We start from the raw sequence: 24942 nt of genomic DNA, 5'->3' as shown, positions 1-24942 counted from the left end.
TTTATTTTGCCCCAAACGCCAGAATCTCAGGTTAAACCTCACTAAATTTCAACAACCACCAAACAGCTAAAACAGTAAATGACAGCAGATACACGTAGGCTATTATGCACAAAGACGTAAACACAAAGCGCGGACCCGCCGACACATCAGAATCAGTGAGATGTGGCCTTTCTCACCCGACGGCACGGACACGGTTAGGGCCGAAATCCGACAGCTCGCTGGTTCTGATCTGTCGGCGGGCCTTGTGTTTTACGCCCTTTTTGCGCTGATTCTGAAGCTGTAGGTTTTACCTCTCCAAACAATATTGACTGAACCAGCAGCAAAAGAAGATCCAAACTACGCTTCACATAAACATAGCCATGAATTCCCTCTGACTTTTGCTATTTTGCTTCCACCACGATAAAATCACACTTCATGCACAGCTCGTGGTCTCTCTCTGTACTCCAAGAACAGTTTCCCGTCTAAAAATCAGTTTTCTGCATTATTCGCTTGCTTGTTATGCACAAGTCTACCGTTGTTTACAGCGCTGTCGGTCGCTGTTTTTTTTCCCTTTTACTTACTTCCAAAAAGAAAACCTAATTTCTGCTGTTCAGTAGGCTACTGAACAAATGTAAACTTTTTAAAATTATGCAAAATGCAAAACGCTTAGCCGTGTCTCTAAACCTCTGTAACTTTTCTCTGCTTCACTTCAGCAGCATCAGGTAATGTTCATATGTTGATTAATGGTTTTCTTTCGTTTTTGATCTACTGAAAAATATTTTTATAAAATCATTTTTCTGTTTTAGCCTCAGCTACTTTGATACAAAGGCATCTGCTGTGATGCTTACACCTTTGATAAAGTCTCGCAAATGTCATCTTTCTTTTTATAGATATAAAATTATGGAAATGTACTGATCCGTGATCTGAATTATAACATTTCTGACTGTCTGAGGAAAAATTTACCCAGATCGGATCGAATCGATTCTAGAAATCAGTGACGATACCCAGCTCTAACAGTTACACAATCATACCAAAACTCTGTCCTGATAGGTTCCACTTTCTCTTTTGTATCAGACATACTGAGACAATATTCGGGATAAATAATCATGAAAACAATTTATTTATTCAGTTTAGCGGTTTACACGTCACATCATTATAATCACAGAGCTTGTTTCACTTGAATCGTCCACTTGATGGCGAAGTAGAGCAAATGAATCATCACAATGCTTCGAACCATGAGTCGACCAGTTGGATGGAAAGCTTCAGTTCATCACGAGGCTTTATATCACCATCACTAGTATTTTGGTCCTAAACCATTCAGAGCTTTATAGACCAGCATCAGAACTTCAAAGTCTATCCTCTGACGGACAGGCAGCCAGAGTAAAGACCTCAGAGCTGGACTGGTGTGGTCCACTTTTTTGGTCTTAGTGAGGACTCGAGCAGCAGAGTTCTGAATGAGCTGCAGTTGTCTGACTGATTTTTTAGGTAGACCTGTAAAGATGCTGTTACAGTAATCAAGCCTACTAAAGATGAATGCATGGACTAGTTTTTCCAGGTCCTGTTGAGACATCATAACAGTACTTACTTTTAAACGTTTACTCTTTGGCCGCTCAGCTTCCACCGTTTTTTTCGGCAAAATTATCCACATCCACCGCCGCGCTATGCAATCTGGGATATGTTGGGCCACGAAGTCTACACCGACACATCTTTAAAATTCAGGGAAATGAAGGAAACATTTGAGGGCCGCATTTCGAGCAGCCTTTGGGATACAGCCCAGGAGTGACATGTTTAGCCACATGTTCTCCTTAAGTTGCTGGCTGTCTGAGTGGTGTCCAAGAAACGATGTGGGCTTCATAGATAATTGGCAAACCTTCTGGAGGAAACCTGGTCTTGTTAGGAGAGACGGCATCCATCCCACTTTGGATGGAGCAGCTCTCATTTCTAGAAATATGGACACATTTATTAAACCCCCTAAAATATGACTATCCAGAGCTGGGACCAGGAAGCAGAGTTGCAGTCTTACACGCCTCTCTGCAGCTTCTCTCCTCCTGAAACGACAGCTTCAACACATAATCTGTTATTAGACTATTAAATATTTCACTTTAATGTTGTAACTATGCGGTCACTTCTGTCTTTAAACAAAATAATATTTTCCAATTACAGAAATCATGAAATCCAAACTAAAGTGTTACTGTTGCTATATGCATTTACTATAAATAATCGATGATGGTGCTGACATGAAGGAAGAGAAAGTTACAGGTTGCATCCTTTGAGTTTGTCTCCGTGCCTTTGGGCGATTTTCAGAAGGACAGATGTTTCTGTTCAATTCTTAAATCCATTTTTTCAAACACAAACACTATTTTAAAGCTTTTAAAGATATTAATGATAATTATAATAACAGTAATAAAAACAAAAGCTCTCAGATCCATCAAACCAAGCAGCAGAGAGAACAACAAGTGAAGATAAAACTTTAACCTTGTAGACTTCATTATGTTTCAGCTGCTCTACAGACGCTGTGACCTCGAACTTAAGCAGGTCGTAAAGTATGTGCAGCTCAATAACTTCATAATTACACCCTGTGGTATTTAGGCAGCAGAACAACTAAGAATAACAACTACAAATAATGTTTTTAGGTTTCTGTTGTACTGCAAGGTTCTGTACAGGAGAAACAAACCAAGAGCAAATATTACGTCACATTTAATTTAGAAATCAGTCCAATAACAAGGTGTGTAACATCTAGCAGGGTGACAGAAAAACCCAGGGTAACTTCTAAAGACCTCAATGTCTTTCCCACATTGCGTTTTTTAAACATGTTTCCATTTGTCACTTCAGTCTTTACTCTGAAATACAGGAAGAGAAATCATGGCTGAAACAATTTCTCATGAAACCAGGGGTGTGGTCCAACAGTCAGTTTGGTGAGGAAGGTTCCTAACTGAGAGAAGTGACCCAGAAGTATCTGTGTAGCAGCCACAATGAATCAAGATCATGAGCTTTATTAACTGATCAAAGTCTCTTCTTTCATCTTCTGTATTATTCAGTTTGCATTGGTAATGCCCATTATTGTAATGCTTTGTTAAGATGAGCAAAACTTTATTTCACTTTGGGTTAGCTGGGATAAGTGATGGATGGAGGGAATTTTACTTCAGCCACAGAAATCCTAAACAGGAAGGAGGAGCAGAGTTACAGTGGATCACTATCCAGCAGGGAAACAAGATTTATTTCAATTTCTTGGCCATGAGTGAGATTTACTAAGTGGGCAAATTAGGGTGACGATACCGTTCAAGAGTGATCTATTAATAGTGCACCAATTTACATTCAGAGATGCATGCAGCCAGTTCAACCAGGAGACTCGGTGACGTTTTGGTATAAGGGATAAATCTTCTGACCAAACCTGCTGGGACTGTGTGCGGTCCTGAGGCTAAGAGTAAGGATTTATCCACAGGAGAGCTGTGTTCTTACAAACCATCCCACTGTGTAAACCTGACATCTGTGGAACAGCTGAGCTGTATGATGTGTACAAGGACACAAAACATTATTTACCATCAGATCCCGAGCCCTCCATGTGTTAATCAAGACACTGCTGCTGTGCTACATCCATAAATAATGAATAAATTAGGAGCTAAAACTAAAAGGACAGTTTATTTGTACCATCTTCATGTCAACACATTCAAGAACATCACAGATGAAAGAAACATTAAAAACTTCCACACTACATAAAGCAAGAAAAATAGTTTCTTCCTTTCTGTAGAAAAAACAAAAACATCAAACACCTCCAAGACTCTCTTTGAAAGAACTAAAAACCTTTATTCTCATGGTCCAATCATGAGTGAACTTCCCGATGAAGCCTTGTGTGCTAAAACATGTCAGAGTTTAAAGGTTAAACATGAGTTTCCAAAACGTTTTGCTGGAGAACAATGAACTATTTGACTGAGTTTCAATTATTTACAGACGAGCAAAACCAGGACAGAGAAAAAAGGACAAAACTGACTCAGTAAAACGACAGAAAATAAGATCCCATGTAAATCTGTATTATGTAGAAGTTCAGCCCAGCAACCAGTTCAGTTCAACACAAGTTTAAATGATTCTATCTGAACTCTGTGGAGCCTGATCTCAAGCTTTTTGAGTCTGACACTGAAACCAGAGGATCTTTCTGTCTCTTCAGATTCACTGTGATCCAGTGATGGGAGTGATTCCAGCCCTGAGTGATCACGCTGATGTTTGCACAGAGCAGACAATGAGGTGAATGTTTGGGCACATTGGTAACAGTGAAACAGTTTATTAGTAACGTGGGATCGTTTGTGTTTGGAGTATGAACTGAGATTCCTGAAGCTCTTGTCACACTGGTCACAGCTGTAGTTTCCTTCCATGTGTGCACGTTCATGATAGTAACGATTACCTGAATCTGAGAAGCTTTTGTCACAGTGTCTGCACTTGTATGGTTTCTCTCCTGTGTGGACTCGTTTGTGTGTTTTAAGCTTACATGCAGTGGTGAAGGATGACCCACACTGATCACAGAGGTGCTTTTTAACCCCACTGTGAATCAGTTCATGTCGTTTTAATGCACCTGATGTGGTGAAGCTTCTCCCACATTCTTTGCAGTATTTCAGTTTATCTCCAGTGTGTCTACGTTGATGTGTTTTTAGGGTGGCTTGCTGACTGAAAGTTTTTCCACAAAGGTCACAACGAAAGTCTTTCCCACCACCACGGTGATGACAGGGTTGAGAACTGGATCCATCTGTGTCGCTCTGCTTCTAAACAAAGACACAAAGACAGTGTAAGTCAGTCCTTCAACACTTTTATCCTGAACGTCGCCTGAAATAAAGAGCATCTCTGCAGACGTCCAATTACATTTGACTGTTTCAGTTAACACACTCAGTTTACTGGGCTGCAATAACTACAATACTACCATCATAATACTACAGTAATACTAAAATCATAACTGACATGAAAATCTGAATAATCACTCAGAGCTGCTTTTCCATGCAGTAGAATTGCTAACATGCTAACACAGTTTAATGAGCAGAGTTGTTCCAAACAGTCAGGCTAAAATGACAAGATAACAATATAAATACATACCTCACAGTAACTGCACTTGTTGAGTCTCTTTCTGGTGTGGATCTGTTGGTGTAGTCTCAGGTAATGTGGAGATTTAAAAGTCTTCTCACACAGGTCACATTTATAAGGTCTCTCCTCAGTGTGGATAAACATGTGTTGTTGTAACTGTGTGTGTGTTATAAACTCTTTGCCACACTGTTCACAGCAGTACACATCATGTCTGGTGTGAATGCGTAGGTGTATATTTCGTTTCCCTCTCTGGCTGAAAGTTTTTCCACAGATGTCACAGCTGTATGCCTTAATTCCAGAGTGGGTAACTAGATGATTCTGTAAGTTGCTACTGTGAGTAAAAGCTCTGCCACACTGATCACAGCTGTACGCTTTAACTCCACTGTGGATGAGATGGTGTCCTTTTAGGTAACGCTTCAAGGAAAAAGACTTTCCACACAACTCACAGCTGAACGGTCTCTCTCCAGTGTGGATGACCTGATGCTGTTTTAGTTTATCCTTCCTAGCAAACTCCTTCCCACACTCGTCACAGCTGTATGGCTTAATTCCAGAGTGGGTGACTAGATGCTTCTGTAAGCTGCTACTGTGAGTAAAAGCTCTGCCACACTGATCACAGCTGTACGCTTTAACTCCACTGTGGATGAGTTGGTGTTGTTTTAGGGATTCCTTCCAGGAAAAAGACTTTCCACACAAGTCACAGCTGAACGGTCTCTCTCCACTGTGGACGACCTGATGCTGTTTTAGATTAGCCTTCAAAGTAAAATCCTTCCCACACTCGTCACAGGTGTATGTTTTCTCTCCCTTTCTTCTGTGAGATTTGTCGGCCTCCTGAGAGCGCTGACTTCTGGCTCCATGTTGGTCCTGCAGTGACAGAGATACAAACAGAGGCAGTGAGTGAAATGCAGTCGTGGAACAAACTCAACCTTCAAACTCCCTCCATTAACACTAGTTTTAAACCTGAAGGTGGAGTGTGGCACCAAACACCTTAAAGGTCTCTTATCCCCACCTGCTGGTAGTTCTAACACATTACATCCAACCTGCTGTTAAAAATAATTCATGACTGTTCAAACACTAAAATCATGCCCATCCCTCCTGATTGTGTACACACACACACTCACTCACTCACTCACTCACTCAGTGATAATAAATCCTATGTTTGTTTATTTGTTTATTCAAAAAGAACCCCATTAGCTTCCACAACAGATGTTGCTCATCTTCCGTCAAATACTATCACATAAAATATTATACAATAAAGTGGATTCAAGATATCCACATAATTTGGCTCTTACATCCACAGTGAGGTTTCACAATTGTTAAAATATAAGCAATCAATAATAATAATAATAATAATAATAATAATATCAATAACATTCAGGCACATTACACAAATTTCAGGTCAAGCACATCCCGAACATGCTCAATGGGTGACATGTCCGGTGAGTATGCTGGCCATGCAAGAACTGGGACATTCTCAGCTGCCATCTGCCCTGAACAATGTGAACCATGATTCATCCGTGAAGCGCACACTTCTCCAACGTGCCAGACGCCATCGAATGTGAGCATTTGCCCACACAAGTCTGTTACGGCGACGAGCTGGAGTCAGGTCAAGACCCCGATGAGGACGACGGGCATGCAGTTGAGCATCCCTGAGACGGTTTCTGACAGTTTGTGCAGAAATTGTTTGGTTGTGCAAACCAATTGTTCCAGCAGCTGTCTGGGTGGCTGGTCTCAGACGATCTTGGAGGTGAACCTGCTGGATGTGGAGGTCCTGGGCTGGTGTGGTTACATGAGGTCTGCGGTTGTGAGGCCAGTTGGATGTGCTGCCATATTCTCTGAAACGCCTGTGGAGACGGCTTATGGTTGAGAAATGAACATTCAATGCACGGGCGACAGATCTGGTTGACATTCCTGCTGTCAGCATGCCAATTGCACGCTCCCTCATTGCTTGTGGCATCTGTGGCATTTTGCTGTGAGACAAAACTGCACATTCCAGGGTGGCCTTTTGTTGTGGGCAGTCTGAGGTACACCTGTGCACTACTCATGATGTCAGATCAGCATCCTGATGTGGCACACCTGTGAGGTGGGATGGATTATCTCAATATAGCAGATGTGCCCACTACCACACATTTGGACTGATTTGTGACCACTGTTTGGGAGGGATGGTTATATTGTGTATCTGGAATGAATTTTAGGTCTCTACGTCCATCCCATGGGGAATGGGAGCAGTAACAAAGGTGTTGCGTTTATATTTTTGTTGAGTGTATGTCGAAATTTCAAGTTAATATGTCGAAATTTCGAGAAATTAACTCGAAATTTTGAGTTATGGATCCTTTTTTTTTTTTTTTTAGTGGCGGAAACGGGCTTCCATAGTTAAGTGTTCATTGAAGTTCTGAATAGTTTGAATAATTCTCTAATGTTATAAGGCAATTTATTCCACTTAAACGTTGCTCTAAAAGTTACTTTTAACTCGAGCATTTACTAAATTGCAGTTTGCTGAAAACTGTGTAATATGATTATGTATTTCATCTGGATACTGCAGCTGAGCAGAAATAAATGTGGTGTGTTTAACAGAATTGCTTTCTTTATAAATACAAGTAGGGCTGCTCAATTAATCGCATTTTAATCACAATTACGATCTGGGCTTTCAGCGATCATTAAAAATGACTGAGCCGATTATTAGCACCTCCCTCGTGCTTTACTCTCGCGCTGCTCCGTGTGGCAAATCGAGCGCACTTCTCTGCATTTCGAACAGACGTCACAACAATTAAGAGGACCGAGGGAAGCTCGGAAAGTTAAGCAGAGCTTATTTGGAAAGAAGAGTGACTGCCGTTGGTTGAAAAGAGGTAAAAAAAAATAAAACTTCAGTGGTGTGGAAACATTATGGGTTCGCGGAGTCAGACGTGGATCAAGTAGACACAGTGTGTAAACTTTGCTACGGTGTCGTAGCTGCACCACAGAGCAACACTGCAAAGTTCACTAAACATAGATGTTTACATTTTTCATTTATTTTTTATATTGCAAACATTTGCGCTGTTATCAGTATTTGCACACTATTTTATATTATTTTTTTAAAGTCATTATTCAATACATTGTTATTGTTAACCCTTTAAAGCCAGTCAGAGCAGCACGCTCCGTTTTGCGTAACTATTGTTAAATCCCTGTAGAACCTGAACCGCGTAAGCTAGCGCAATAATTTTTTTTGCATATGAAACCGGAGGAGTTGTACTTACATCTTATGCCATCAGCTTGTCCTCTGTCACGGTTTCCTTCCACATATAGCTTTGCAAAAATTGCATAAAAAGCGCTTGCAGGAACAAAAACAGAATATTCCAGAAACACGCTTTGCCGATCCAATCAGCTGTTCATAACACTTCCCACATTGAACAAGACGTCAACGCGAACTATCGCATGTACGTCATTTCCTGCCCAAAACAGGAAGTGATGTCATTTTCGCGGAAAATGAAGTTTTTTACTTGTAGGCCTTAAAAGCCAATACTGATGTTTTTATAAGTCATGTTTAACTCTATACTTTTCTGAATAGTTGCTGGGATGCTTAAAACTCAAATTGCACTGCTTTAAATAGTTTATTTTGATGCACAAGCTGTTTTCTTTGCAAATTTGCATCATAGGATTGTTTTTTGTTTTTCCTGCAGTATATAAAAATTGCTGTATCTCCAAAATAAAACTATGAAGACACTCAAAATAAATTTCCTGTTGTAAACTATTTTTTGCAACTTTTTTTTATTTAAAGTTTTGAGGGATAAGCTTCTTAAATTTCTCCAAGTAGAAATATATGTAACAAAACAAAAACGATTTTCAATTTTATTTGTAGTTTATTGCACTTTTTTGCAATTAATGTAGTTACTATGGACTTAATGCATACATGTTATTAAAATATGGGCTATAACAGTTGTATTGATGTATAGCAACTTGAAATGCTCCCACAAATGGCACTACAACATGTAAAAAAAAATATAAGCTCTGGCGGACTTGGTTCTATGGTAGGTCTTCAAGGGTTAAATAAATATCGTCAAATAATCGAGATCTCAATTTCAGTGAAAATAATCGTGATTATCATTTTTGCCATAATCGAGCAGCCCTAAATACAAGTAAGCCATAGAATATTTTAGTCTGTACAGGAAGCCAAGAAAGTTGATTATGCATTTTATCAATATTATTATAGTATGAACATCTTAACACTAATCTGGACGCCTTATTCTGGACTAACTGAAGTCTGTTAAGATCTGTCTTATTAGCTGCTGACCAAATGATTGAACAATACTCCAGATGAGACATTACTAGTGTATTAATGACATCTTTCATAATTGAAGAACTGATACACAAAGAGCATTTCATAGCCATAGCTATGCCTTGTCCCATTTTCTTAAAAACAATCGATGTGCTGAGACCATGAAAGGTGGTGATTTATGGTAACGCCGAGTAGTTTCATCTGGGTGACGTGTTCTAACACTGGCTATGGAAAGACTCAGTTGTGGGCTGTTGACTAATCTGCTTCTAATTAACATAGATTTGGATTTAGATACATTTAAAATCATGTTGTTTTTACTTATCCAGTCAAACACATTCAGCAAATTTTGTTGTGACACGTTGGTCAATTCAGAATTGTCACTGGCTGAATAAAACATGGTGGAATCATTGGCATACCCAAGATTAAGCCAAGACATATTGCAGATCGTCAGTGAAAACTGAATAGAGTTCTCCACCCACCACCACTTCCCCTGCCGGTGGCGGACTCCCTCAGGTGTCGGTGTGTTGGTGGTTCTTTGTATCTGGGGGTGGGCGTCCGGGTACACACCGGCTCACTCCTTGGCGGCCGCTTGTCGGGGCCTGGGGCCTGGGGCTCGCTCGGGCCCCTTTGGAGGTGGGGTGCCCCCGGCCTCTCGGCCTGGGGCTCGGTCACTCAGGCACAGCTGGGGGCCGGCGGAGCTCACGGGCGCGTCACTGCAACTCCCCCTGACTTCTGCTCCGCGGCTGCTGGGCGAGCCCTCATCTGGGACTCTCCTCAGCTCTTACTGGAACAGTGGCGCGGCTGCCCCTCTGTTGGTCTTCCATGGTCTCTTGTGTTCTGGGGGCCTCTGGATGTCTGGAGTTTTGATCTCCTCCATACCCACTTCACACCCTGGAGGACGGGGCTGTGGCCCCCCCACACTCCCTAGCAGATCATTACATGGAGAAACCTTTGGAATGCAAGCATGCTGATCCACACAGGTATGCACACATGGGTATTCACAGACGCGGACTAAAGCTTTCTTGGCTGCTGCCTCAAAAGCACACTGTGCGCTGTCTATCTTGCGTGCTGCACAATATCGTTTATTATTTAGTAAATATTGATATCTATGACTAGCTAGTTTATTGTGATGGTGCTTTGTTTTCTCTATTATTATGTTGTTCTTTGTTGTTTGCTGTCTCCTCTGTTTGTTTTTTTTGTTTGTTTTTTTTTTTCTCCATACAGGTGACCCAGGAGTTCTTTTTTTTTTTTCTCTCTCTTCCCCCCCCCTCTCACCGTCTCTTCTCCCCTTTGGTTTTCTTTCTTTCTCTCCCCCTCTTTCTCTCATTCATTCCCCCTGTCCTATTTATTAAAAAAAAAAAAAAAAAAAAAAGACAAAGGATGAACTGAAGCTCTGCCATCACGTAATGTCGCATACTGCTGTTTCTGATGTCATTTTAAAAAAAAAAGAAAAAAAAAAGAAAAAAGAAAACTGAATAGAGAAGTGGAGCGAGGCAGCTGCCTTGGGGTAAACCGCAGTTCATAACTGAGAAATAACCATTACAATAAACCTTCTGCTATCTTCTGTCCAAATAACTTTTTTTCCAGCACAAAGCAGCTGGTGAAAACCCATAACATTTTAGTTTATCAATCAAAAGATCAAAATTTATCAAATCAAATGCAAGAAAAATGTCTGATTGTAACCTAAGGGGTTTTTTTACATTAAGAAAAAGGCACCAAACATCAAACCAATTTAAGCCTAAACAGTAACACATGAAAGTAGAGCAGGGCGATATGACCAAAAATATTTATCACGATATACATTTGGAAATTTGTGATAACGATATAACTGACGATATAATTGACACTAGACAAAATACTTTACAACTCCACAACTTTATTAGTGCAAAAAATCCATCAATGTATTTTCACTTAAACAAGCAGCTGTTTTTTATGTGTATTAAAGTTATATAAAAATGTAACAGTGCAAATGCAAATTGCTTGCTGACAGTTTAACCAAAAGGCATTTCCAGAGGAAATTGGCTGACATTTGCATTTGCACTGTTAAATTTTTATATAATTTTAATACACATAAAAAACAGCTGCTTGTTTATGGGCTCAAAATGTGGTCATAAATATTTTGTACTTGTAAAAAAGAATTTGTGTGTGCGTAAAAAAGATTTTTGTATGTGTAAAAAAGATTTGTGTGTGCGTAAAAAAGATTTGTGTGCGGACTTAGAAAAAAAAACCCCTCCAAGTTACAAGTGCGGATTTTTACCCTATTTTTCTTCCTTTCATCTGATTGGTCAATGTCATGTCAATCACAAATGTAACAATCAGATGAAAGGAAGAAAAATAGGGTCAAAATCCGCACTTGTAACTTGGAGGGGTTTTTTTTTTCTAAGTCCGCACACAAATCTTTTTTACACATACAAAAATCTTTTTTACACATACAAATCTTTTTTACAAGTACAAAATATTTATGACCACATTTTGAGCCCATACTTGTTTAAGTGCAAATACATTGATGGGGTTTTTTTTGCACTAATAAAGTTGTGGAGTTGTAAAGTATTTTGTCTTGCATCAATTATATCGTCAGTTATATTGTTATCGCAAATTTTCAAATGTATATCGTGATAAATATTTTTGGTCATATCGCCCTGCTCTGTCTGTCACCTTCTGTGTTGAGCTCATTGTTTTCTCTGTAGTGGCTGAGCTGAGTCCAAGTAGCTGAAAATGTTCCTCTGCTGCTCCGTCAGACTCTTCTCCTCCTGCTGATCAGCTGGGACACAAAGCGGATCTTTGTTAGGCTCCACACTGCACTGAAGAGTCAAAGTGTCTCATATGTTCATCTGACAACAAAAAACAAAAAAATTTTGCTTCCCCAAGTGGGCAAACAGACACAAAAGGTTTGAGCACGGATACCAAATTTAGCAGTATGGCAGACCAGTAGCAGGAGAGACTGAGGCCTGTTATTGGAATCAAATGCCCAGTGGGCCGACACACCGATTTGCAACGATAAGACTCTTGGTGGCGCTGTCACTTGGTGTTCGCTCGCTCTGCGGTAGAGTATCACTTCCTGTTCCTGCTCAAACACAGTGGTGTTTCTGAGTAGCTTATTTGCTTAGCAATTTAATTAACAACTTTTAAATACATTCTTTTTCATAGTATAATCTTCACGTGCTTCATCCGAAGCACACTTTCTGTGTACTCACTACCTAATTTATAGCCAAAGTATTCACTCACTTTCTCTGTACTGTTTCGCTAGCTTAGCTCGTAGCCGACTCGTTAGCACCATGGCTACTTCACCTGTCCCTCCTGCACTTTCTTGCTCATTGTGTCAGATGTTTAGTTACTCCTCGCCCTCCTTTAGCAGTAATGATATCTGTAACAAATGTAGCATATTTGCAGCTCTTGAGGCCAGGATTACTGAATTGGAGACTCAGGAGGCTTCGCACCCTTCATTCACCCATAGCTAGTCAGGCCCCTGTAGCTGGTGCAGCCGAAGATAGCGTAGGCCCCGCTAGCTGTTCCCCGGCAGACCCCAAGCAGCTGGGGAAAGAGGGCGGCTGGGTGACGGTGAGGAGGAAGCATAGTCCTAAACAGAAGCTCCAGGTACACCACCAACCCGTTCATGTGTCTAACCGTTTTCCCCCACTCGGCGACACACCCGCCGGGGGTCGAACTCTGGTAATTGGTGATTCTGTTCTCAGACATGTGAAGCTAGAGACACCAGCAACCATAGTCAATTGTCTTCCAGGGGCCAGAGCAGGCGACATTGAAGGAAATTTAAAACTGCTGGCTAAGGGTAAACGTAAATTCAGTAAGATCATAATTCACATCAGCAGTAATGACACCCGGTTACACCAATCGGAGGTCACTAAAATCAATATTGAATCGGTGTGCAACTTTGCCAAAACAATGTCGGACTCTGTAGTTTTCTCTGGTCCCCTCCCCAATCAGACCAGGAGTGACATGTTTAGCCGCATGTTCTCCTTAAATTGCTGGCTGTCTGAGTGGTGTCCCAGAAATGATGTGGGCTTCATAGATAATTGGCAAACCTTCTGGAGGAAACCTGATCTTGTTAGGAGAGACGGCATCCATCCCACTTTGGATGGAGCAGCTCTCATTTCTAGAAATATGGACAAATTTATTAAACCCCCCAAAATATGACTATCCAGAGTTGGGACCAGGAAGCAGAGTTGCAGTCTTACACGCCTCTCTGCAGCTTCTCTCCTCCTGCTACCCCCCCAAAAACCCATCTCCATAGAGACTGTGTCAGCTTCCAAAAAGACAAAAACAAACTAAAAACCAGCAACAAACAACTTAAACATAAACAATTACAAAGAAAGAACAATACAGTATCCACCTCTGAACCAAAGAGTAAAACAGTGAAATGTGGATTATTAAATATTAGGTCTCTCTCCTCAGAGTCCCTGTTAGTACATGACTTAATAATTGATCAACAAATTGATTTACTCTGCCTTACAGAAACCTGGTTGCAGCAGGATGATTATGTTAGTTTAAATGAATCAACACCCCCGAGTCATTCTAACTACCAGAAATCTCGAAGCACAGGCCGAGGGGGCGGTGTGGCAGCAATTTTTCACACTAGCCTATTAATTAATGAAAGACCAAGACAGACTTTCAATTCATTTGAAAGCCTGATGCTTAACATTGTCCACCCCAGCTGTAAAACCAGTCTTACTTGTTATCATCTATCGTCCACCTGGGCCTTACACAGAGTTTGTCTGATTTCTCAGACTTTACATCTAATTTAGTTCTGAGCTCAGATAAAACAATTATTGTGGGTGATTTTAACATCCATGTAGATGCTAAAAATTACAGCCTCAGCATGGCATTTAATCTGTTATTAGACTCAATTGGCTTCTCTCAAAATGTAAAAGAAGCCACCCACCACTTTAATCACACTCTAGATCTTGTTTTAACATATGGCATAGAAACTGAACATTTAACAGTGTTTCCTGAAAACCCTCTCCTGTCTGATCATTTCCTGATAACATTTACATTTACAATAATTGATTACACAGCGGTGGAGAGTAGACTTTATCAAAGTAGATGTCTTTCTGAAAGCGCTGTAACTAAGTTTAAGAATATAATCCACCCACTGTTATCATCTTCAATGCCCTGTACCAACATAGAGCAGAGCAGCTATCTGAACGCTACCCCCAACAGAGGTCGATTAACTGCAGGAATGTCTTAAAGACATAAAGACCTGGATGGCCGCTAACTTTCTGCTTCTTAATTCAGATAAAACTGAGGTTATTGTACTCGGCCCTGAAAAGCTTAGAAATATGGTATCTAACCAGATTCTTACTCTGGATGGCATTACCTTGGCCTCCAGTAACGCTGTGAGGAACCTTGGAGTCATTTTTGACCAGGACATGTCCTTCAATGCACATATTAAACAAATATGTAAGACTGCTTTCTTCCATTTGCGCAACATCTCTAAAATTAGAAATATCCTGTCTCAGAGTGACGCTGAAAAACTAGTTCATGCATTTATTACTTCCAGGCTGCACTACTGTAATTCATTATTATCAGGATGTCCAAAAAACTCACTGAAAAGCCTTCAGCTACAGAACAATGGAGATTTCCGTTATATGGTAACGCCTGCAACTCACGTGACGCCCAGAATTGTACAATACTGATGCTCGAGAGCGCGCGTGTGATGCAAGTATGTGTAGAGTGTTGAGCGCGTGATCAGTGTTGAGAAAAACAACTCACGAAACTTGACCTTTCTTTACTCGTGGCTCACTTGCACTTCTAATCTATTCGTTTGCACACTTACACACACACAGCAGCTGTGGTTTCCTGTTTTGCTACACTCTGGAGAGCCTCGCCTTTAACGGTCTCCTCTCACAGAGAGCAACAGAAAACTTCGAAAAACTCGAGACTGACTGAACTCAGTTCAAAGTTACCTTGACACTTACCTTTAGATGTGAGAGGTAGCAATGGTCCGCTTGAAGCTGACGCTCCGGTGCGTGTGTGAAAAAGATCAACACACTGCTTCAGAAGCACTTTGTCGAGGCTTGATTCGTTTGGCCAGAGTCACGTGATTAGTGACGTCTGAAGCTTCATTTAGAACGTACTTTTTTTACTGAACTTTATTGAAACACAATAAGTATACAACATACAAACACATGAAGTTTAAGAAAGAACAGAACATGAACATACAGAACCGGGGGTAAAAAAAAATAATTATATGAGTACGCGCAAAAATCAAAATATATAAATATTGCTCCTTTTTGTTGGTTGAGTCTGATATTGATTGTATGTACAATTCCATATCTTTATAAAAAAGCAGAAATATGGTGTTTTATTAATAAACTTACATTTATGGATAAAACATTTAGCTAAACGTATTAAGAAATGTATTATAAAAAACATTTATCATTCTTCCTGGTGAACTTAAAGAAACAGAATAAAACATTTCCCCATCATTAAGAAAACTCCCTTAAAATATGGACAATAACAAAACTGCTAAATTCTTCCAGAATCTCTGTGTAGAGGAACAGTACCAAAAAAGATGTGCTACAGTTTCTGGATGATGCCCACAGAAAGTTCAATTAGTATTTATGTCTCTTTTAAATGTTACCATATAGTGACTGGCTGGGTAACATTTATGAAGAATTTTATATGAGATTTCCTTCACCTTGTTTACAATTAGATATTTATGGGATCATCCAGACGGTCTTCCAGGTGATATCTGGAACATGTCGGTTCCAGTAAGATATTATATATATGGGAGAGACACGATATCTTCTTGGAATAAACTACGTATTCTCTTATTGCTGTTACCAAGTTCCTGTGAAAAGCAGATTTTTCCCACTGCTGACTCAGCTGGATCAGAGAGAGTGACTGAGGTAGATATTGAACTGTCAGTGTTTTTATATAACATTAAAGTACCTGAGGGTATGGCACCAAGCACCATTGAGAATTCCCAAACACTTACGGGAAATTATATAGTGTAAGGGATTCATTGTAAGTAAGTCGTACTCCCTCTTTATTAACCAGCTGAGCCACCAATAGGATCCCATTTTGGACCCAAGTTTCCAGGAAAAGTGATAATAAAAGAAATAAAATATCTCTGTTGTTCCAGATGAGTTATATGTGTGGTGAGAAGTTGTGTTTATAAATGAGGGTCCACGCTAAGAGGACCTGCTTATGGTTTTTCCATATAAAATTAAAGAGCATGCGGTCGATGTCTTTACTAATTTTCTTATCCAGATGTAAGGAGAGAGCAGCATATGCCAGTCGGGATATCCCTTCAGCTTTAGTAATTAAAACTCTACCTTTCAGAGATAAATCCCTTTGCAGCCACTGGTTGAACTTTTTTTTGTGTTTCTTTTGTCAAGAAAAACATGTTATTTTACTGTCACTGTGTTATCATTTACATGCACTGTCATTATTTCATCATTACTTCATTAGTCTGTATTACTTATCATCAGCTTATCATCAGTTTATCATGTATCATTTATCAGTTATTTCAGAGCACGCAGAATAAAACACATTCTAGAAAGCACCAGCTTGGCTGCAGGTCCAGGCAGGCCCAGGTCAGATAAGGATAGTCAACTCTCTTTGGCCTGAACCCACAATTTCACAAAACTACACACTCTACACACTATTGGTTAGGTTCCCAGGAAACATGAGTGGAAACATCTGGTATTAATTCTGGGAAAGTCTTGTTGTTCTGAACATAGAGGAGGTCTGGGAATTGTCCTGACGTCATTAAAGGCTATAAAGCTTTCTGTAAAGAGCAGAAAGGAGAAGACGAAAGATCAAGGCTTCCCCGCACACTGTACGTGTACTGTGTGTGTGTAATAAAACACTTTTTGAACACCTCCGAGGACTCTGTCTGCGCTCCCTGCGGAGGGAGATGGAGCCTGATGTTTTGCAGTGTCTATTTTCACCATTTATAGGTGTTTTAATAAAATATTTTGTGTTGACCCACTATGGACTTTCAGTCGTAGGTCTCTTCCTCAAAATTCGAACCGCGACACTTTGTATAATCGGAGTGAAGTTTGATGAGCATCTTGACTTTTGGTCTTGGGATATTAACAGTCCTGGGTATGTGACTTCTTTTTTAACAGAAATGTTACAGATAGCATTTGCAGTGCAGCCTTTAATTGCTAGTAATTCACATTTTTTAGATTTAGACATAAACCAGATGCCTCAGAGAAATCACTAATAACACTAAGGGCTGGACGGATTTGATTTGCATTCTTCAAGAAGAGTGGTGTCATCAGCTAGCTGGCTGATGATGAGCTCCTTATCAGCTATGGTGATTCCTTGTATAACAGGTCAAATCTCGGGGTGGAGCCGTTAGTCATTTTAATTGAGCTATTGCCATTTGTGTACAAGGTTTTGAAGCTTTACAGAAAAATGCTAAATTTTTCCAAAGAGTGGAACATAAATTGATGTTCAATTGTATCAAAAGCCTTTTAAAAATCCAGGAAGAGAATGAAGCTATTGTCAGATACCAAATCAGAGTAATCAAGTAGATCTAAAACCAGTCTAATGTCATTAGAAATGTATCTATTTCTTATAAAGCCTGACTGTGTCTAATCGATAATTGTGTCCAAGAACTCTTTAATTCTGTTAGCAAGTACTAAAATCATAATCTCATAGTCATTATTGAGCAGACAGACGGGTCTCCAACTATCAATAAGAACTAAGTCTTTGTTTGGCTTTGGAATAAGTGTTATGAGACCCTGAGTAAGAGTAGGAGGGAGGGTGTTATTCTCCATACTTTCTATGAAAGAAAACCTGCAGTAAGAACGCAGCCAGGAGATTAGTAAATGATTTATAAAACTCTGCAGTTGAACCATCTGTGCCAGGAGATTTGTTGGCCTTAAGTGCAGAAATAGAATTACAAACTTCCTCCACAGTCAGAGGGCTGTCACAGTGACTTCTATCTTCCACAACAATAGTTTTTAGGTTTTTAATATTATTGAGAAACAGTGTTGAGACATCCTCATTATAGTTTGAGTTGTACAGTTTAGTATAGAATTTGGCACAGAAATGTGAAATTTCTCTAGGATTGTCAGAGACAGTGCCATTAATATTTAGTTGGTTTTGGATCTGTATTTTTCAAGCCGGAAAAAGCAGAATTTTGTTCTCCCTCCTCCAGCCACCTCTTCCTGGATCTTACAAAAGCACCCTCAGCCTTGCATCGACAAACTGTTGCATATGATTTTAAAATTGTCAATTAATATTTGCATTTAAAATTATGAAATGTGATTCATTAAACATGTTTGTGGTGGTTACAGTAAAATATATAACCTTTTCTACTCGGATTTTATGTTTTTGTCTGATTTTAGATCAATTGTGTTAGTACAGTATGTCAAAATGAGAACATGACTGTAAATTCAGACATGTGAGGTTGTGCTGAAAAGAATGATGCCAAACAAGGCAAAGTAAATCGTTTGTAAAGGTGAAATATGGAGGTAAAATCAAAAGTAGTTAAAAATGACCAATTATCCCCTGGAGCCCAGAGGGTTAAACGTTTTTTTAAAGTAACGCTATAGTTACTTTTCAAGTAATTCATTACTTTCAGAATCTTGTAACTCAGTTACTAACTAAGTGACTTATTTGAAGAAGTATCTAGTAACTATAATTAATTACTTTTTCAAAATAACTTGCCAACACTGTTTATAAGGAAGTGAGTCATTCGCAGGATTTGTGGAGCGTTCTGATGGTGAGAGATAGCAAACCACAGATCGTTCTATTGAGAGATATGGAGCCAGAGAGGCAGAGGAGAGGTTCTGTCGTGTGGGAGTATTTTCAGTAGATTTTGGTCAGTTTTGGTTGGGTTTGCCAGCTTTGTGTTCTTGTTATTTGTTTTTTTGTGTTTATTTTATCTAAAAATGTAAAAACCTTAAATTGTCAAAAATCTGCTTTTCATAAGATAAATATCATGATATAACTTTAGAAAGACTTCCATTTGACTGTTTACATTTAATGTAATAAAAAAATATTTTTAAAGTAATCTCAAATGTTATTCTACAAATGTGCAGCAACTTAATGTGTTTATTCTTTTTAGCTTATAGTCTGTGGAACCCAGGACGACCAGATACCTGCATCTCTACCAGTTTCTGTGCACTCCAGCCTTCTTTTTACAGCACAGTGTTAACTTTATGACCTTTCACAGCACCTCTGGAATCTGGATGGCCGACACCTGACAATCAGGATGAACCGTGTGTTTGGCTGATGTTTGTTTTTCTTTAAGAGTGTTTGTAAAGCACAGCACAGACAGACATGCGAATCGATCAAACTTTTCTACAAAACGTTATACCAGTCCGGGTCAGGAAGGGCGATATAGCACGGACCCGTCAGATGACTACGCCGGATGGAAACATAACCGGAAGCGTCCCAGGGACTTTCCCTTTGACCTTCATCCTGAAACCGACCTTTGACACTTGGATGTTGGCTTAATTTTTACCCAAAGAGAAGTTTGACCCTAACAAAAAAACACGATACTGTGATACTTTGATGTTTTTTTCAAATAATTTGGAGCGAGATTTATGTGACTGTTCATCTAAAATCCAGCAGAGAGTGAAAATACAAGAGCTGCTGCAATCCTCTGCATTAATGATCTCTGTTTCTCTCTTTCTGTGTGTGCATGTGTGTGTGTGCATGTGTGTGTGTGCGTGCGTGCGTGCGTGCGTGCGTGCGTGTGTGTGTGTGTGTGTGTGCGTGTGTGCTCACAGAGGGGAGGTCACAACAGGAGTTCCCTGAGTTGACACGTATGAAGCATAAAGTCAGTTTGGAGCAGTTGGTAAACACAGAAGTACATCCAATCTTGACTAAATTTCTTGTTTATCTACTTCATGCACATTGCATGCACAAGAATCCAAATCTCTGTATCACAATGATTTCATTAAAGCCTTATTATTTTATGGGGGCAATATCACATATTACCGTAGATCATTAATAGGGAACAAAAAAGAAGGATCACATCGGCAATGTTGCTGCGAGACAGAAGTCTTGACACGTACTTATAACTTAAACCACAAAAAACTCAGTTACAGCTGGTAAGATTTGTGGTATAAACCAGACTATCACAGTCTGCATCTTTACAGGGTTGTTTTCTGCTTTTGTTCACTCCTAGTGTGATTAAAAAACAACAAACACAGAGCCCACTAACTATTAGCCGCGTTCCCCCCTAAACAGTCAGTTGACTGAGAGAAATGCAATCCATTATTGTGAACGCTGAAGGAGATGTGCTCCAAGGTCAAACTTATATTTCCTTAACTTACATCCTATGTTCTGTTTAATTCCGGCATCCCTTCATGGCTTGATGGAAAAAATTGGTTAAACCATTGCTCAACTTATGTCTGAATGATGGCAGATAATTCTGATGAAACTGACCCCGTAAGAACTTTGCAGCTGAGTCGAGGGCTCGTGGAAATAAGGTCAGGAAGTGTCCGGCGTGACTGCGCGTGCGGGCGTCTGACAGACACACTAGTGCAACTCAGAGTGTGAGCAGCAACTCCTGTATACTAAACATAAGAAAAGTAATTTGTAGTGCTTCTCTTTTTTTAAACCGAGATTCCAGGGATCATGCTTATATGGTTTTCTTTTATTCAAAAACAGGTTAGTTTAGCGATCGTGTAACTGTGTCCTTGACCTTTTTACCGGCTTGAGAAGTTGGTTCCCTGGTGCAGATATCTGGGATGGTTCAAACGCCGAGTCTCCAAATGCAAACAAAAGGTTATTTTACACGTTATTTCTTAAATGTGTATAAATGGGATGATGACGATAAAAGTAATAAACAATAAATGTAAATCTGTTTTTTTAACTTTGCAGACTCATTTACCCACTCCAGTGACAGCGATAAAAAAAAAGATCATGACTTTAAAGAGATTATGAACAAAATGCATTACATTTTGTTTTTTGCTACATTAACAACTTTTCCAACTCTGATTCTCTGCAGGACCAACACGGACACCAGTTTAGACTGAAATCCAGTTCCGATGGCACACGCAACATGTTCAAGCTTGCACGGAGGCATCTTTCTTTCAGCTTAACGAGTGAACCGTCAGCTCGTTCAAACACACGTTAAAGTCCGTTTGGCTCGACACCACCGAACAGAGGCAGCAATATAACATAGCTAACATTAACAGTGCAGTGAATCCTGCTTGTGCCGTGATATTCAGGACTGCAAACCGAGCAGCATCACTGACTTTCAGCTTGTTGTGTTTGTGGATATATGACTGACTTTAATTATCCATAAAATCATCACATTCTCTGTAAGATTAAGGTCGACTATTGAACAGCGAATATTTTAAAGGCTTTAAAACCAAGTTAGTACAAACATCACTAATGTCACATAACTTTGCCGACATGTGGCCAACAGTAATGCTTTAATGTTCTTCATTATTAAACATTTGCACATAAATAAGTGACATAGTATTCAGTAAGGCGAGTTTATTTATATAGCACAATTCAACAACAAGGTCATTCAAAGTGCTTTACAGAGACATTAAAAAACAAAAATAAAAAGCATGATTTAAAATTGATTAAAAAGAATTTAAGCTTAAAAGTGTGGATTTGGTGCTTTATTCTATAAAGACACATCTCCTGGATGCACTGGTACGCATCTTCAGTGATGTATCCTAGGGTCATCAGGTGTTTCGGGTCTCTCTCTTTTGGCCACAGCTTGTATGATGTTGGAGACATCCTCATCAAACTTCTGCCACTCGCTCTGACTGCTGGCTGGGGGCCACTTAATCCGCTGTTGTGGAACTACACTGCTTGGATTGGAAGAGTCCTGTGCATGGAGGGACTGGGCTCTGTGGGGTGCCTCCTGGCCGGGCTCCTCCTGCGTCTCACCAGGTTCAGGACCTGTGCGTTGCACCTCACTCTCCCGCTCCAAACATTTCATTCTAGCCTGATGGACATTTAGGCCACGCTGGTTCTTGCACAGCTTGCCGCAGATACATGTCTTACTCGTAGTCCTTTCCATTGCATTAGTCGTTAACCTTAAGTCCGTCCGATTGGAGACCTCATCCTCCCCCCCTCTCGGGGTCTCCTGGGGGTATCTTTCTTTAGGGCTTTCCATAGCTTTTTGGGTGCTTTCTCGCGAAAACTGCAGACCGGGATGCTAGCCCACCCTGCCCCTGGAGCCGTCTTTCCGAGCTGTCATCTGTCTCTCCAGTCGTCACCAAACTTTCTTGGTTGTCACCTAGACTCTTCCTAGGCGTCACTGGCTCAGCCAGAGTTTAACTATAAAGACACATCTCCTGGATGCACTGGTACGCATCTTCAGTGATGTATCCTAGGGTCATCAGGTGTTTCGGGTCTCACAACATCATACACCCTCGCCCAGGCGACCCAGCCGGGGGTGATCAGGCCCCGACTTGCGTACCAGTAGCTACCCACGGATCAGCCCTCTTAATCCACAGCCACCTTGTGGCTTTCTCTGCCGCTTCACTCACAGCCTGGATGGCCCTCTTCTTGGCTGCCCCAGCCACGCCCAGCTGGCCTAGGACTTTGCAGAGTGATCGTCCTGCAAAGCCCCTACAACCCACTTCTATGGGCTCATAGAAAGTCTTCCAGCCCCTTCCCCTGCACTCTTGCACTAGTTCCTGGTACTTTCCTCGTTTCCTTTCATTAGCCTCCTCAATCCGCTCTTCCCAGGGCACTGTGAGTTCCAGCATGATCAGCTGTTTTGAGGCCTCAGAAATAATTATCAAGTCTGGCCGGAGTGATGTTTTTGCAATGTTCTGAGGGAACTTTAGTTGTTTACCCAGGTCAGCCTGTAGCTGCCAATCAGAGGCTGTGTTGAGAAGGCCAGTTGTCAAATGTGGGCGCACCTGGGGTTTCTCTCCAGCCTTAATAAAAGAGATTGCCTTCCTCGGAGCATGATGATGCTTGCTGGTGCTGATTGCTGAGGCAATCTTTTCAGCAACTACTCTGAGCACCTGGTCGTGCCGCCAACGATACCGACCATCGGCCAGGGCCCTTGGGCAGCTGCTAAGGAGGTGTTCTAGGGTCCCTCTTCCAGAGCACAGGGGACAGGCAGGTGTCTCGCGCTTTCCCCACAGATGGAGGTTTGCTGGGCTTGGCAGAGTGTCGTATACTGCCTGCACTAGGAATCGGATCCGGTGGAAGTCTGCCTGCATGATGTTTGCCCAGGTGACCTTGCGCTGCAAGGTGCCCTCCCACCTTGTCCATGCTCCCTGCCGCTCAAGGCCTACAGCTCTGCTTACTCGCTCCTCCTCCACACCTGCTCGGACCTCTTCCTGGAGTAGCTGGTGTCTCTCCTTTCCCTGTGCCCTGCTGACCTGGGCCTTTGGGACGTACCCCAAGCCTGCTCCCCCTGTTGCTAAGACCCCCATTAGTGTTTTCTGCCTTAGGCGTGACTCCGCCACCTCAACTGCCTTCTCAGCCTTCCACTTTCTTCCTGTCCTTACCTCAATGCCTGCTGATGCCACCTTGCAGTCTTTAGAATCTCTGTACTGTAGGGCTTCTCGTGTGCGAGCCACCTTGAACTCTTCTGTGAGACCACTGAAGGGTAACTGCACGCTGTTGCTTGTCCCATACAAGGCAGCGCTGGTGAGACTGCGGGGAAGTCCCAGCCACTTACGAAGAAAGCCACTGATCTTTCTTTCAAGGGATTCCACAGTAGTTATTGGAACTGTATAGACAAGCAAGGGCCACAGGATTCGGGGCAGGATGGAATGCTGGTAGATCCAGGCTTTAAATCTTCCAGGCAAGCCGGACTTATCCACCTTAATAAGCCACGCTCCCAGCTCCTCATTTGCCTTCTGAATAGCAGTAGAGTCTTTCAGGCTGGAGTCAAAGCGTTTCCCCAAGCTCTTAACTGGTTGTTCCGTTATGGATGGAATAATGGTTCCTGAAATTGAGAACCGGAACTTGTCCGTCACCTTGCCCTTCTTCAGTACCATCGATCTTGACTTGGAAGGTTTAAAACTCATCCTTGCCCATGAGATGAGTCTCTCAAGACCTTGCAAGATCCACCTACACCCGGGAACTGATGATGTTGTAATGGTGAGGTCATCCATATAGGCTCTGATAGGGGGCTGACGAACACCTGACCTTGTTAACGGCCCTCTGCACTCCACCTCCGCAGCCTTTACCACCATGTTCATTGCCAGGGCAAAGAGCGTAACTGAGATGGTACAGCCTGTTATTATACCTTTTTGGAGCCGGTGCCAGTCTGAAGTAACTGCCCTAGAAGTGACCCTAAGCCTGAAATTGGCGTAATAGTCCAGGATTAGGTCCTTGATCTTGCTGGGGACATGGTGGAGGTGCAAAGCATGCTCAACCAGTTTGTGTGGGATCGACCCATACGCATTAGTTAGGTCCAGCCACAATACAGCTAGGTCGCCTCTCTTCTCATGTGCTTCTCTTATAAGGTGTGTAACTACACCTTATAAGAGGTGTAGTTCAAATGCAATTCAAATGCAATTCAAAATGTAATTCAAATGCAGCTGAGAACAGGTGAGTCTTCAACCTGGATTTAAATAAACTGAGTGTTTCAGCTGATCTGAGGTTTCTGGGAGTTTGTTCCAGATATATGGAGCATAAAATCTGAATGCAGCTTCTCCGTGTCTGGTTCTGACTCTGGGAACTGATAAAAAAAACGGATTCAGGTGACCTGAGGGATCTGGAAGGTTCAT

General features: G+C 41.2%; 1 protein-coding gene, 1 long non-coding RNA gene and 1 pseudogene across 5 annotated transcripts in view; 1 reads left to right on the top strand and 2 right to left on the bottom strand.

Annotated features, from left to right (window-relative positions):
- LOC143420343 (uncharacterized) overlaps positions 1–15348 on the bottom strand; it is a 30544-nt gene extending 15196 nt beyond the window's left edge. Inside the window, exons 1-5 of one of the 4 annotated variants that reach the window (XR_013100161.1) lie at positions 15226–15348; positions 11948–12053; positions 9772–10216; positions 5056–5904; positions 2661–4730 (exon numbers count right to left, since the gene is read on the bottom strand). Coding sequence is in view for 3 of the 4 variants with exons in the window: in XM_076888339.1 (XP_076744454.1) it covers positions 4038–4730; positions 5056–5904; positions 6571–6606 (1578 nt within the window). In the remaining variant the exon portion in view is untranslated. Of the gene's footprint in view, positions 1–2660; positions 4731–5055; positions 5905–6570; positions 6885–9771; positions 10217–11947; positions 12054–15225 lie in introns of those variants that run through there. The other 3 variants (XM_076888339.1, XM_076888340.1, XM_076888342.1) reach the window with 3 other exon arrangements.
- A 1725-nt stretch (positions 15349–17073) lies between these two features.
- Positions 17074–19880, top strand: LOC143420347 (uncharacterized). Its single transcript, XR_013100163.1, has 2 exons — positions 17074–17362; positions 19338–19880. It is a non-coding gene; the product is annotated as an uncharacterized LOC143420347 (long non-coding RNA).
- A 2143-nt stretch (positions 19881–22023) lies between these two features.
- Positions 22024–24942, bottom strand: LOC112430704 (uncharacterized; annotated as a pseudogene).

The sequence above is a fragment of the Maylandia zebra genome, linkage group LG9 (genome assembly GCF_041146795.1).
Source record: "Maylandia zebra isolate NMK-2024a linkage group LG9, Mzebra_GT3a, whole genome shotgun sequence".
NCBI lineage: Eukaryota > Metazoa > Chordata > Actinopteri > Cichliformes > Cichlidae > Maylandia > Maylandia zebra.
This window is presented reverse-complemented; position numbering and strand designations above follow the sequence as displayed.